Consider the following 16,059-nt stretch of genomic DNA (forward strand, 5'->3'; position numbering starts at 1 on the left):
TCTTTGACTCAAACTACAGAGCAGAAACTGTAGGCCCTGTCTGATTAATAATAAATTCAATCTGTGTTAACATCGGGAACACTCATCAAGTCGACAGAGGCAGCCAAGAGAGAAGAGAAAGAGATAGAGAGAAAAGGAGGGTAGAGGATGAGAGCGGAGGGGGACCAAATCTTCCCCAAGGCAGTTCTCTTCCATGTCCATTCCCGAAAGATTATATGCAGTTCACATTTCATCGTATGTTTGAGCCGGCTTGTGTTTGGAAATAATAGGGGAGTAAATTAAGATGAACTGGTGAAGAGTGAAAAGGGAGGGTCACCGAGCTGATATGGCTGAGAATTTCTAAAAGGCATAGGTCAGAGGGTGGAGAGAAAAGGAGGGACAGTAAATTGTGGCACTTCAAATAGGATTCTTTGAAAAATGTAATTAATATATAATAAAATATAGCTAATCCAAATTCCAGTTCATAAAACTCTGTTTTAAACTCATGGAACAGCAGGAGCCAAGGACGGGGAGGCAGAGAGGACAATGAGTTGCTGCTTTTGTGTAACAAGCCAAGCCACATATTGAGTTAAAAGCACCCACCCCCCCTTTTGTTGCCATCTAGATAGCATTGGATTTTCCAGAGCAGGAAAATCAAATGCTTCGTTCAAGACCAATTGCTTTCTATTGGATCAGCTCTCCCTTTCTCTGATGTACGACAGTTTCATGCCTTCATGGACACACACAGCACATGGTGGACGTTCAGCACACAATGTCAGAAAGCATGTTGTTGAGCATTTTTTCCCCAGCAACACAGAGGGCTAGCTGTGTAGACTTCGACTTGAGTGCTAATTATGTGTGGCCTTGATTATTATGTGTGCCACATGTAGGGTTTTTGTTCACTTAAATTCCTCAAACTCAAAGAAAATTAATTAAACCTGTAAAAAAGAACAGTGAACTATTTAACATTATGATTATTGATTTATACAATAATGGTATAATATGCCATTTTGGGCAATTTCCCTGCATTTTTTTTTGTGTGTGTCCTTTGATTTCAACTTGTGCTAATAAATAAAACTTAAACTCAAACTTGAATGCAAAATTATCTTTTGTAAACTTACTATTGTAAAATGTGAATGTTATCATCAGTGCAAGGACTGGTGCTAAGCACAAACCTGACAATCTGACAAAAAAAATAATGAAAATGTGTCAGGTAGCAGTATTTATACAGTAAAACTGTAAGAAGAAGAGTGACAACTTGTGAGGAGTATTGCATAGGGGCTAACTTACTCAAAAATGCTGATTTCATGCTGTGTTGTTTGTTTGTTTTTTCATCATTACAATGGCAGATTACCAGGAGAGAAGAGGCAATAAAAATATGTCCAATATCTTGAAGGTAATACTCACATGGTGGTTTATCTTGGACTCCACCCCCGCAAACAGAGCAACTGTCACACTGCATGCTCCACATTGCCGCTACAGCACAGCATGGCTCCCAGCATGAACAATTTACAAAATCAGATATCTGCAAGTTTGCAAAAGGTCAGTAAGTGTCACTTGCATTCCAGCTGAGTGATTTCTGCCGCTGCTGCTCCGCCCCCTCTGTCCAAGTGCAGGAGTTTTAGTTTAAAGATTTACATTTTTGGTTTTTTTTTCAATTATGGACTGACAGCGTTTGCCAAAAACAGAATAATTAGTGCCACTTTAAGTGGATAGAGTTAAGACTTAAAATGGAGGGCTGCCAAAGGAGATAGTGAGAGGGAAGCAGACAGAAAAAGAAAAAACACAATGTGAAGGCATGATGCAGGTGTAAAGGACCGTGCCTATTTAGGGAACAGTAGAAAGGAGAGAGGAGGGAAGAGGGAAGAGGTTGACAGCGCTGAAGAAATAAGGGCAGCACGAGAGAGGAAGGGACTTTGCTGGCTGAAGAAAGGAGAGCAGGAAAATGGCAACGAGAGGAGACTAAAGGTTTGTTGAAGAGAGGCAGAAAGGGGAGACAAAGCTAATGAAAGTAGGGAGAGAGGAGAGGAAATAGAGGAAACTTCAGGTGATCCATTCTGATCTGTCCCAGGGGAGCAAGACTGAGGATGGATCAGAAAGGGATACTCAGGAAAGAGACCATAGGATATTGTTAAAGAGTGATTTTCTCTATCGCCCTCTCTTTCTCTGTCTGACACACACATCAGTTGGACCTCTGATCGCATCACGTTTTTTAAGGATCTGGAGATACTGCAAAAGAATATGGTCAGGGTGGCGTGAAACATTTATAGATATATGACAACTTGGCCTATGGTGTCAAAATTCAAACTCAAATTACTTTTCTATTCCTTATCATTTGGCTTATTTGTGGAAAAAGTTGAAGATTCATTTTATGTGCACCATTATATGCCCCCTGGCCTGTTTTAATTTGAATCAGAACAATGTTACTTTGGTGTTTGAAGTACTTTGAACTAAAACACATTACCACTGCAATACAGGTATTTTAATTTTGCAATAAAATTACCATTAGAAATTGACTGAAGAGAAATAACTGCATTAAACAACTAATTATACGGTACCAAAACCAATTTATCCACATTGTTCGCTCTTCCATGAAACACATACAAAGCACCTACCTACAAGACATTTTGCTAATAGTTACTATATCTCCCTCCACTGTATATACTGTGTTTAAGTCCTTCCAGGATAGTGTCGGTACTGTACAGTATACACATGCAGATGTATACATCTTTGTAAATCTAAAAAAATGTATACATGTGCACATAGCTAGTGTTCTGCTTTAATATTCACAATGTCAACATTTATCATCAAATGTGTCAATTTCATCAATAAATGCTGAAAGTATTTTGCAGATAGTTATATCCAGGATAAAGTGCCTTTACTTTAAAACATTCTGTAGGTTTTTCCATGTAGATTTTTGTTGACAGTCTTAAGGTCCTGTATATCCCACTCATTGTGTCGCTGTCAGGCATGTTCTTAGAGATGTCTGTCTCTTTTGTTTTGTTTGCTGTCCTCCTGTGTATGTTTTCCTTCCCTTTGTGCGTACATACATGCCTCAGAGTATTCTGATCCATCCACCTTTCTCAACATGACAGTGCTTTATGCTGTCCGTTCTGTGTTATGGGATTGATCTTTTCCAGCGTGACCTCAGTATCGCTGTCTAAATTCCCAGAGATGGCTGGGGAGAGTTTTTCCATGGCGTTGTTTACCATCCCCACCTCGATCTCCCCCACACATCCGTCCTTCTTCTGTAACTCCTCCTCCTGACACAGGATGCTGTGGGGAATCACACAGCTGGCTGAGTGGTTGCCCTCCTTTGGGATGTGACTCTTGGGCTGATACTGACAGTTGGGGTTCGAGGTAGGGGCGCCCATGTTGTTGTTAATACTGACGATCTCGATGGCGTTGCTCCCCGGGCAGAGCCGGTGGCAGCCCAACAGGATGGAGAAGGCCTTGCGGAAGTCAGCGTTGAAGGCATAGATGATGGGGTTGAGCGAGGAGTTTGCCCAGCCGAACCACACAAACACATCGAAGGTGGTGGAGCTGATACAGGGGAAGTCAGTGGTACCGTCCGGCAAGTTCGGCTCACAGAATGGCACCATGCAGTTAAGGATAAAGAAGGGCAGCCAGCAGCACACAAACACTCCCATGATGACTGAGAGCGTCTTTAAGACTTTGGTTTCTCGTTTGAACGACATTTTGAATGAGCTCTCACTGTCTATGTTCGAACTATTCCCCATGCTGCTGTGACGGTTTTTGGCACTCTCAGCTGCCCGCTCCAGAGCAGATATTCTCCGTATCTGTTTCTGGGCGATGCGGTAGATCCGGGTGTAGGTGACGATCATAATAGCCACAGGGATGTAGAAGCTGATAAGGGAGGAGGAGATAGCGTAGGTCCTGTTAAGGCTGGAGTCGCAGTTGTCAGGGGGCAGATCGCCAGGGTATGTTCCATTCAGCTCTGCGTAGCTGGTTGTCTGAGCTTTGTGCCAGTTGAGCTGAACAGGAATGAAGGAGATGAGAACAGACAGGGTCCACGCCACACTGATCATCAGACACGCCACTTTAGGGGTCATCTTGCGTTCATAGCGGAATGGGCTCGAGATGGCCCAGTATCGGTCCACACTAATCACACACAGGTTCAAGATAGAGGCAGTGGAGCACATGATGTCAAACGCCACCCAGACATTGCAGAAGGCGCCAAATGGCCAAAACCCCACAATCTCTGTCGCCGCCTTCCACGGCATTACCAAGATAGCTACCAGAAGGTCAGAGATGGCCAGGGAGATGACAAAGAAGTTAGTGACCTTCGACCGCAAGTGTCTGAACTTGGTGACAGCAACACACACAAGCGTGTTGCCTAGCAGCGTGGTGAAGATGAGGAGGGAGAGGAAGCATCCTGTCAGCACACGTTTGGACGAGTCTCTCTCTGGTAGCAGCTGCTTGCCATCTCGAACCGTTGAGAAATTCTGATCCATTGTTTATATTACACTGCTAATAAAGTGAGAGAGGGGGTGGGTGATGGGGGTGTCAACAGTCACCCCATCACATCCCCAGCCTGCTGCAGCTGTGCCTCTCTGGGGAAGGGTTTTAGACGGACGGCGTAGCTGGCGGAGAGGTCAACTGTCTCGGCACCAGCTCTCCCACAGACTGGGTCATCCATAGGCTCCTTGTCACAACCACCATCCTTGCACAAGAGCTGCTACAAATATTTCAAAAACATCTCTTCAGAAATTTGCCCCCCAAAAATTCTTGTTCATAAATTCCTGGAGCAGCAGTACAGGCAGCAGACATTCTAGTTTGAAGGAAAGGAAGAATATTCCAGCCGTGGTTTGCAATTATTTTTCCAATCAGCTCTGTAGTCATAAAATAGCAGCAGTAAAAATGATATTAAAAGAAAAGTCCTCGTTCCTTTTTTTCTCCTCTTACTGTATGCCTCAACTGTCAAGCCCTCAGCGAAAGTTTCACATCATATTGTTGCAGAGCTGTTGAGCAAACAGAGGCTTGCCCAATCATTAGCCTTATATACCACCTCATCAATAACTTCTATTGATGGATTTCGCCCTGCGTTTATCTGATTTGTTTAATGATCCTCGAGGCGTGTCCGTGTGGTTATATTGGTGCCTGTATTGACGCTGATCCACCCCGACTGCTAGATGTTGTATTTTATTTTTTATGTCTTTGAATGCAGCTCCCTCTTAGTAAATGCCACAGTCTCCAGCCAACATTTCCACCTGAGTGGCGAGCAAAAAAAATATAGATTGAAAACATCATTCAAAAGTCTCAACTGTCCATTTTGATATCATAGACATATATAATAAATGTCTAATTCGCAACATGTAGGAAAGCACATCAATGCCACAGCTCTTTTTACACGGACATGCCGCTGTAATCCAGATGCGAAGTCAGTTTTTTTTTCTTTTGGTTTAGTTTGCGTGCCGATACGAAGCCAAACGACAAATCAGTTTGGAAAACATTCAAGAGGTATTTTGGCCACCCACCTAAATTATCTCTGGCAGTGCAATCCCTGGATTGAGATCCACGTCTTTGAAACAGAGGCGCATTTTATTTTTCTTCTAAATTTTATACAGCGTGCGCTCCGCTCTGTGGATGTGGACAGCTCAGGACCCGCGGCAACGTCTTGGGTTGGCTTGAAAATATCAAATGAGCTCCGCTAATTGAACAGACTAATAAAAATATTCAGTCCCCCAAAATCCACATCACTTCGGCATACATCCAACTTGTATCTTGGTACCAAGTGAAGGAGAAGGAGCTCACCCTCTCTGCGCTCTCCTCCATGGGAAGTCACTCACGCTCCCCCCCTGTTGCGTCGGTCCTCAGGTGTTTTATTGGTCCTTATGCTTTTCTTTTTGGGGTCATCCTTTGTTGTGCAACATTCAGTTACCCTGTGATGTGTCTGCGGTCTGACTAGCCGGCGGAGAGTGATGGGAATGAAACTCTGGTCTCTCCAAGACCGTTTTCATGCGCGCTCCTCTCTCTCCGCTCAGCTGCTTCCTGCTGCTGTGCGCCACGGTCCCTGCCACAACTGCTCCATCCATCCAGGGATGCTGTGAAGGGTGAAGCCTCCCAAATTCACGCTATAACCCACACCTTTGGTTTGCTTAAGAGTTTAGCCACACAGTCTATGATGACAAAACTTACGTTACAGCAGTGTCAAACTGGGAGAATCTACAGGAGGGAAAATCATGATTTTTTTTTCGGTTTTTAAATTGATTTATATCTGAAATCTGACACCAACTAAATGTCAGATTTTTGTGACTTTCCCATTTACCAACATTATAGGCTGCAACATTAACTCACTTTTACAGATTACAGTACTAATATTGATGGTATTCCTGTCATCTGCTTTCACTTTTTTCTTTGACTTGACCTAAGCCGACAAAAAATTGAATATCACCGATGTAAAGACACAAAAAGAAAAGAGACACTAAAAATGAAGGTGCCATGATGTCCTGAGATGAACTTGTAGCCAGCAGGCATGCACACAGAGGCACAATGAGGCCATCTACTGGATGCCAGATTGCAGGAGATTGTATGAGAGTTGGAGTTGAAGAGACTGAGTTGCAGCTCTGTAACGTCACATCATTAACATGACTAAACAACTCTGAATTAGACTAGAGTCCTATGAGCCACGCTGCAGCAGGAAGAACCATGAATTAAGAGAGACACTGAGTGTTGAGATGTGTGTGTGTGTGTGAGAGAGAGAGAGAGAGAGAGAGGTAGATTAATGCTGTCATGGTGTTAGCTGCCTGGTTGGCCTGGCCAGTTTGAATATTAACTATTTAGCGAAATCAAATCCTCAATGGAATCCGTCCCCCTGTGTGTGTGTGTGTGTGTGTGTGTGTGTGTGTGTGTGTGTGTGTCTTTTTGTGTGTCTGTATTTGTATGCGTACATCTATGACTATGCATGTCTGTGTGTGACCGTGTGGCATATGTGTGTTTACTGTGTGTTTTTTCTACACATGTAATATGTGTATGTGTGTGTGTGTGTGTGTGTGTGTGTGTGTTTGTGTGTGTGAGTAATGCATGTAGACAAGCCAAGTGTAAGAGGCCTGGCAGACACAACGCCCACATTTCCCTGTAGCACAGAGCCAGGGTGTGCGTGCAGCCGACAAAGTTCAAAACAAGACCACGTCACACACAAACACACACACACACACACACACACACACACAGACTCGCTCGCTCACTCACTCACTCACACACTCACACACACACACACACACACACGCACACACAACCAGCCATGCAGGGTAATTTATGTCTGCTCCAAAAAGCAAACAAAATAGAATAGAATAGGGCTCCAGAAATGTCTTTTTGGAATGACTTTGTGATTTTTCACCACATATGTAGATGGGTCACTTTATTTGTCCTTGAATTTTTCTGAACACGATTTCATATTTTTGTCACTTCTCCATTTGTGTTTCTCTTTAGATGTCCTTTTTTAGAAGCATTTTAACTGAGCATCTTTTGACATGTCTGTTGGTTTAATTGAAATTAATGCAATAAGTTTCCTAATCAATGTCACAAAACTTTGGTTAACTTTTCATGATGCCCAGAGAGTGTGACACCTCACCCCCTGACAGGAAGTTAATCGAGTGACTATATTTGCCATTCTGCTGACCCTATTCCTGCAGGCAATGAATTGAAAGAGATAACCTACAAACTCTCTGCAAAGCTTTCTCACCGTGCCTGTGTGGTACATGCTGATCTCTGTGGGGGGAAAGTGCCATCTTTTAATTTTCAAGGATTCAACCTAAACCCAGTTCAATTTTGAAATATTACCACAAGCGGAGATTCAACCATTCAAATCAATATGGAAATGCCAAAGATTTATGGCTGTCGGGGGACCAAAATCTGCAGGGGCCAGCTCAAAGATTAAATTTTGGCACTCACCACAAGTTTCATAATAGACTTGCATATTGAATAACATTCAGCCAGCAATAATCTACACACACACACACACATACATTCGTATTAATGCTATCATAATGAATGCTGCCAGAAGGGATGTGTGAAGCCAAGTTGCATCATTCAGCGCAGCACAGATCAATGTACTGTATATAAAAAGTGGTATTTAAGCTCTAAAGCAAGTTCCTTAAATTATAGCAGATCTGGTATTGCATAAAGACATTAAAGGCACATTCCTAATATACCAAATGTTAGGCAGTTGCCTTCATTTGAAATTCAAATCTGGTATTGTACATTTACAGCACTTCACATTTACCAGAGGCAGACATTTGCCATTTCTCAGTAGCAGGAGCCTTGTTATTTTTTTCTACAATAAGTAGGGCAATTACTTCAAAACAACAGATAAAGAGCATCCTGTGATAGAGATCTGGTTTGAAATTCTGTGTACAGTAATATCTGCATATGTATGTGAAAATGATGTGGCCCTCCATCTAATCTATTCAGTATTTCATGCAAAGTTAGTTATATAATCTAGTGTTTGAAAAATCAGGGGGAAACGGCATCAACAGGATGGCTGGCTGACATCTATAACCAAAGTCAAGTGAGCAAAACAACCACAAACACAGTCAGAAGCATTTTGGCAGAGACAATTTATCAACAAAGTGTATACAAAAATAAAAAAAAGAACAGCAAGAATGTTAACATCTCATCTCAGACTTGACGTTTGTGTCAAAGCTGTATTTGTTCTTCGGTTTAGTACAAGAAATCTCATTTAAACGACGAAAATACTTCTATCAAGATGAATCGCTGCAAGATGACACCGTTTTTCAAGCCTGTCAACAGCATTATATTATTCACTGTGAAATGGCCAACTGAAAATAGCATTAAAAACACAAACAGTCAGACATTACTGAGTCATGCTTTTCAGATATCTTACTGACATGTTTGTGGGGCATTGAGCAGCTCCCATGTGTGTGTTGGTGTATGAGTTTATGTGTGAAAGGTGAGACAGAAAAAGAGTCAGGGATGAATAGGAGACTAATCTGCAACAGATGATGTCCCGCTCTGACAAAAAAAAAAAAAAAAAAAACCCAGTTCAGGGCAAAAAATTAGCACCAGCCACCAGCCAAATGCTGTTAAAATATGTAAGTGGCTGTTAGATTTGCTTCGCTCGCCAGCCAAAGATTTAAACATTCACTAGCCATTTGGCCGGTGGACAAAAAAGTTAATTTTGCACTCTGCCCCAGTTTACAGACTGACCCTCTGTCTTTCTCACTCTCTCATAACACAAACACAAACACACACACATGCTCTCTCTCTTCCAAATCCTCTGACATCCATCGGGTCTCAGGCACTCATGGTTTTATGTCCCTTTTCTTCTTCTCATTGTCTCTGTCTTTGTATCTGAGGATAAAAGACTCAGTGCAGTTGATGAAATCTGGACCATCTGTCACCAGTTTCATTTAATGAAGTAGGTTTATAAAGATATGGGGCACCAGTCACGCAAAAAGGTAATCTCTTAAGTTACTAAGCACACGCACACGCACACGCACACGCACACGCACACACACACACACACACACACACCTCTCCGTCTATCTATCTTTTTATCTGCTGTATCAATCCTTCTAGCCAACTTTAAGCAGGCAGCCTGCCAAGAATGAGACTGTATATCACATTCTTAAAGAAATACAGTCGCAAATTTGCTCTTATTTATTGAATTATGTGACCAGTATTCAGTTTCAATTACATATATGTCATTACAGTGCAATAGTAATGGTATATTCTAACAAGCATGTATGACAGACTGTACGATTTGTTGTATCCGTCAAAATCAGTAACCGATGGAGTTACTGTAATCCTGTCATGCAGATTGCAATATGTTTTGTTAGATTATTCTGCAACACTGCAGTGAGATTATCCAGTGCAGTGTGATTTAGAGAGATTATTTTTTGACAGTCAGGTTTCTTGTTTTTTAGAAAGTAAATGGCACACAGCCTTGTTAGTATACAGTAAACGATGTATTGCAAAAGTTTTCACTGCTTTTGTTATGCTGTTATTTCATTTCATGTCATAATGCATCATTTTGAAGCACTCTAGAAAATCTAGGTGAACGCTTTAAAATAAAATTACACTGTAGTTTGCTAACTCTTCTTCAACCCTCTTAATAGTTCCTTCTAAAGTGCCAAAGAAAAGCAGAAATGGAAAATTTCTCATCTTTAATGTCACATTTGGTTGTGTTTAAACTAATAATTCTGGTAAAAAGGTTTTATTTTCCAAACTTCACAATTTTTTTTTCTGCCAGCAAATCTAAGACCATCCTCCCTTGATGGCACTACTTCAGATATTTAGATGGTGGTGTCACAAATCCAAAGAGATTGAATATGACCGTGCAAACCTGACTTCTGTTCATATGTTCTGTTTCATATGATCTACAAATTTGTTTTCACTATGAATTACATGATTTGACTGCCTGTATCAGAGTTTAACTGACATGTTTTGTATGTTCTTCAATCAGTTTTTCTCCTAAGGCATACCATATCAATTTCACCAAAGCATCAGACAACTAAGGGATGGCTTTTTCTTTTTTCTTTTTTTTTTGTCTTGATCTTGTTATGGCAGCCTGGCAGGAGACCAGCACCTGTTTTGAGACTAATTGAAATTATATGGCCTTCTTTTAAATTTTAAATGCTAAAGGGAATTGATTAATTTCTGTTTTATCTGTCTACCTTTGTGTCTTTTGCTCATTGTCTCACATTCATGCATGTACCAGGATTGCTTCCAGCCAGACACTTCACTAAGTATCGCATCCTTTTTATCAAAAAAGCTTTGCAGCTCATCTTAGAAGCACACAGCTTTAAATCCAAGCTAGTCCAGCTTACATTCTGCTGTAGAACTGAAAACAAAATGTTTAACCTCACTTAAATCCAAGTTAGGGATTTTCTGGTTAGGTACTGTATGTGTATGTGTGATTTGTTATAGCTGCATTAATGAAGGAGACAAGTATGCAGTGCTAAAGCCATTAGACAGTAAACAATGATTAATGAAGCATCTTAACATCTTGTGCTGTTGAAACCTTCTTGACAAATTCAATATGTCTCTTTCTAATAAGGATTTTGAATGTGGCCTCTGGCTGTACAAACTAAGATGTATGAAATCTGTGCCTCTTAGCTGTGATAGCTGAGGAGAAGCAGCCAAGGGGTATGATCAGCAATGAGCAATTAAAGGAGAAAAGGCAACACTGGGCAGCCATTTCATGGAAAATGCAGAATTGGAAATGGCACCGAGTGCGAACAAGTTTTCCTAAGATGATTGTCACAGATGGTAGTTTATTACGACAACAGAATGGAAGTGAGTTGTGCCGTTAGGAGCTGGAAGTATATCAGAGAGAGAGAATAATTGCTCCATCTGAGAGTCTGAGCTGGTAGCTGGATGAGCAAATCAGCTTTAGAAACAAGCTGTGATCTGTGATCAAGCTGTTGCAGGATCACAGTACATACCTGCATGCTGTCACCGAACTTCTAAATACTTTGTGCAGCTTTCCACTAAACTAAAGTAAATGACATGAGAGAAGCTTTGATTCAGATTCAGGTTATTGCCAATATTTTATCAATTGATGTTTGATGTAATATATACAGCACATGGACTTCTAACAACTACTGAACCCAAATTGAACTTTATAAAGTGTATGGTAAGAAAGGTAATACTTTGATCCCACTCAGGGAAAGTAAAATATGGAGCAAGAGGTATAAATTTGTACCTCATCAGTTTTATTTGTATTAGCTGCTGTTGAGACTTGAAAATATTTAAACAAGCTTGTCATTCCTTTGCATTCATCCATCACAGTCTCAATGATAGTATTGTTTCTGATCTGGTCTGAACTGACTCGAGGGAAGGGAATGAACCTAGCTGGACTCTGGAGATCAAAACATCACTCAGAAAGACATCAATACAACTGTTTTCATCTACTGCTGTGAAAGCCAGACTTTCATCAATGCTGTTGTCACTCTCCTGCAGAAAATCTGATACCGGCCATCACAGTATGCCCTGGAGTATTGTCTTTAATAAAGCTTCAGAGGAACTGTCAACACCTGTATGCTTAGTAAGATTGATATCTACAGCTAACAAATATGTTAGTAAAATCACCAAAAAGATGTCAGTAACTTGACATGTATGTGGGATGGTGGATCCAGAGTGACATCATACCACAGTGAATGATGTTAAATGTTCGCAAGCTGACTGCCTGGTTTCACAAACTCCAATAATCGTTGTAATCACTCGGAACTTAAAATGCAAATAGAGAAAGGCATTTCCCCACCATCAAATAATTAATACATGCAGGAGAAATCATGTGCAACAGACAGTAATTTAATGCTACAGTGGAAAATTAGAAGTGCAAGGAAGCATGACAAATGAGCTTGTGCATTATCTTCAATAACTCATTGAGAGATTCTCCTCACAACTAAGGTGCAAAATGTCTTCTACTATTAGTGAGGTTAGTTTAGTATACTTTTGTGTTCAGAAAACGTTTTTAATTATTTATTTCCAAGCACATCTTTTAGGTGCTTAACCTTAGAATTAAGATTTAGATGCATAAACATAGAGAATGAAAAAGCATATTTTTAAGTTACAAGTTTGAAGGTTACTCATTACATACATGTGAAATATAAATATTTCCTATTTGCGTGGTCAATGTCAAGTGTACAAACTCAAGTAATGTGCACAGTTAAAGTTTTTTTTGGTTTTTTTTCTTCTAATTGATAGTATCGTGCTTGTAATCTTGGCAGTGTAAAGAGCTGGGTGTAGTGCTGCTGGTTTATGAGGCATACCTGCTCCTTTACACTTGGATGACAAATACCAAAGTGATAGTCCCTTGTGAGAATGGATTCCTCTGGTTCTCTAGGTTCTCCTGGATAAAGACAATTTCTCAAGAAGAACACAACCAGACAAGACACCAGTCTCACAGTTTGAGAAGCTCTGATCCCTTTGGAATGAATAATCACTTAAAGATTCCCTCACATGTATTCAATCAATCAATCAATCAATCAATTTTTATTTATATAGCGCCAAATCACAACAAAAGTCATCTCAAGGCACTTTTCACATAGAGCAGGTCGAGACCGTACTCTTTAATTTACAGAGACCCAACAATTCCCTCATGAGCAAGCACTTGGCGACAGCGGTAAGGAAAAACTCCCCTTTAATGGGTAGAAACCTCAAGCAGAACCCAGCTCTTGGTGGGCGGCCATCTGCTTTGACCGGTTGGGTTGAGAGAGAGAAAGAAAGAGGGAAAGGGGGGGGGACAGAATAATAACAATCATAACGTCATCACCAACAGCAACAGCCAGGGAAGGATGCCAACAGGACTGTGAAGGACCGCGAAGGCTCGGCCCAGAACCCAGGGTTTCCTGCGAGATGAGAAAGCACAAAAAAAAAAAAAAAAACTCCGGGAAAGAAGCAAAGTTAGTGACATGCATTGATGTTACATGAATGCATACAGATGGAGAGGAGGAGGAGAGAGGAGCTCAGTGCATCATGGGAAGTCCCCCAGCAGTCTAGGCCTATAGCAGCATAACTAAGGGCTGATCCAAGGTGAGCCTGGTCGGCCCTAACTATAAGCTTAATCAATTATATTAAGACAGATAAAAACACTCTGCTTGGAGCAAGTGTGTCTGTGTATGTGTTTCCCACAAAAAGTATAATTCCCACTCCTTAAAATGGCATCTACTCATTCTCCCTCATTAAAAAATCCAGAATCTATGAATATGAAAATATTTTTCATTGCAAAAGTTTAGCTGGACACAAGATGTCTCCTACTAAACTTAAAAGTCCGTTCTCGGTGTATGTGTACTGGAGGCTCCAAGTTTCCATATCACACTTGTATGGGTTGATATTGGACCACGATTTGCTTCCTAAGGGGTTGTGATGTCACAAGTCTTGCTCGTAGGCCCACCCCTAAAAATCTGATTTTCACTGAGTTCAGAGAAACTTTGCACTTTCAGCAGATAAATGTGAAAACAGCCTTCTAGTGTCAAACTCTGCACATACATCATTCTGCACAGTGAAGCTCAAACATTCAACTGTAGGAACAAGAAGAAAAACATATTTTTGAGTGAAGGGAGACTTTGAGATTTCTCTTGAGTTAATCACTTACTCACTCTTCCAGTAATATTAATAATGATACTATTTATTTAGAGAGTACATTAGAAAAGTCATTCACAATGAGGTTAATCACATGTTAGATATTGGACACTATACTTAATGACTGTAAAATCATATGTATGCGCTGTGTGGGCAGTTGCTTCTAGCAGGATTGTCAGGTTTACCTGTGACTGTGATTCTGCACACATGCACTGACATACAAACACAAAAACACAACGTTATCAGTGTTTTCCCTGTTGTTTCTCTTGTACTGATAAAGAATTAATGACAAACAACAAACAAACGTGTCATTTCATATGATACAATGAACAAAAAAAACAGAGAATCAATGAGTGCCTCAGATCAGCAACAGTAAGAGCCAGACAGCAAGACACTGTAGCAAAGTCACCTCTGTTGTTCATAATAATTGCTCCCTCTCTAGATGGCTGTCTTGGGTGAGCTCACTTGGCAACTTAACCTCGGCTGATTTTACGCACCAGCTCATTCTCCATCACACGACTTCCATCAAAGTGGTGCATTGAGCTCGCAGCTGAGATAAGGTAAAAAAAAAACTAAAAAAAAAAAAAAAAAACGATACAGCAAGAGATTCCAACAACAATGGGGCCTGAGGCATCTGCTTAATACAGCCACACAGTGTTTCTGTTCACCAAACCATGTTTGCAGCCTTTTTGTTGACAGACTTGAAATCCAGACTTGAAAACGGCCTAGCTGCCATTCTGTTGCAAAAGAAAAGTACTTTTCTGTCACATCCACAAATATAGTGAGTTGAGAAATGTGTCATTTGTAGTCATTTACCTCTTGTTTGTGAAAGTATATTAGCCAACTGTATGGTTTAATAGCAGAACAATGTATTCAGTAGTTCATCTGAGCAAAATGCATCCTTGGAACAAGGTACAGTATATCCACAAGTTCTGATCAGGACTTCAGAAAGGTTAAAGCCAGCTCTGAATCACCACACAGCTGAGAATCGATTGTGACAATAATGGAATTCACAGTGACAGATTACTTTACTCAAGCACATTTCAAATCTGTGGATGGCCATTTTCACAATGTACTGAAATAAATGTAAACCAACCGCTGCTTGAGAAGTAGGAAGATCTTTAAAAAATCTTAAATCATGAGATATGTTTTAGAAAATGGTTGGCACTAAATGTAAAATAGACACGATTAGTATTCAAGGGGATAAAAAAAAAAAAAACTGGCCATGTCATGCATTGTAAACAGTCTATTGATGTTTTCAGTCAGAGGAGTCTTTCTCCCTCCCCATCTTTCACCCCCTTTTCCCTCCTCCTCTCTCCCTCCTTTTCTTTGTTGCGGTGGTCCGGTTGCTTACTGTTGTGCCATTGATGCCGTGTATCTCCTGACACCACCACCCCTCAGTGATGGGAGGCTAATTTATCTCCCATTACCAGGTCCAGCACATGTTCCCCCCTTTTCATCGTCTTTGTTTGCCTGCGTCTGCTTCACCTGCTCTATCTCTGTCTGCAGTGGTCTCTCTGTGCATGAGTAGCTGGTGTCATAAAGGCTTAGAGAGAATATGTGTAATATGTGTGTCCATTTCTTTCTAAGCCTCTGTTTTTCTCATTCAACAAGTAATTTGTATATTATCAGAATTATACTGACCATTATGTATTGGGCTGTTTGCCACACATAAATTTTCTAGTAAATGATACATTTGTCAGAGCAATAATTCAGTCAGGTGCTCTGGGATTCCAAGTCCCTGCAACAGGCCTTTTTCTTAGAGGACATGTTGACTCAGGTGTAACTAATAACATTAATATTGTCTGCATTCCATTTAGCCATGCCATTTCCAGTCTTGGTATATAGGCTTTTTTCACAGAAGACATATTGACATGTCACAGAAGGAAAAGCTGTGGTGTGAATAATAAGATTAATGATGGCTGAATTCCATTTACGTGCTTTGGTTTCAGGGTCGTGGAATTTGTATGCTGGCTCACTGTCACTCTGTCATGGCTTACTTGGACACAG

The 16,059-nt window shown here is 40.8% G+C and overlaps 1 protein-coding gene across 1 annotated transcript; it reads right to left on the reverse strand.

The window, feature by feature from the left end:
* Window positions 1-1,612: 1,612 nt before the first annotated feature.
* drd1b (dopamine receptor D1b) lies at window positions 1,613-6,413 on the reverse strand. Its single transcript, XM_067608465.1, has one exon. The coding sequence runs from the start codon at window positions 4,452-4,454 to the stop codon at window positions 3,063-3,065; it is 1,392 nt and encodes a 463-aa protein (XP_067464566.1). The 5' UTR covers window positions 4,455-6,413; the 3' UTR covers window positions 1,613-3,062.
* Window positions 6,414-16,059: the final 9,646 nt, after the last annotated feature.

This window comes from Thunnus thynnus, chromosome 13, assembly GCF_963924715.1.
Source record: "Thunnus thynnus chromosome 13, fThuThy2.1, whole genome shotgun sequence".
NCBI lineage: Eukaryota > Metazoa > Chordata > Actinopteri > Scombriformes > Scombridae > Thunnus > Thunnus thynnus.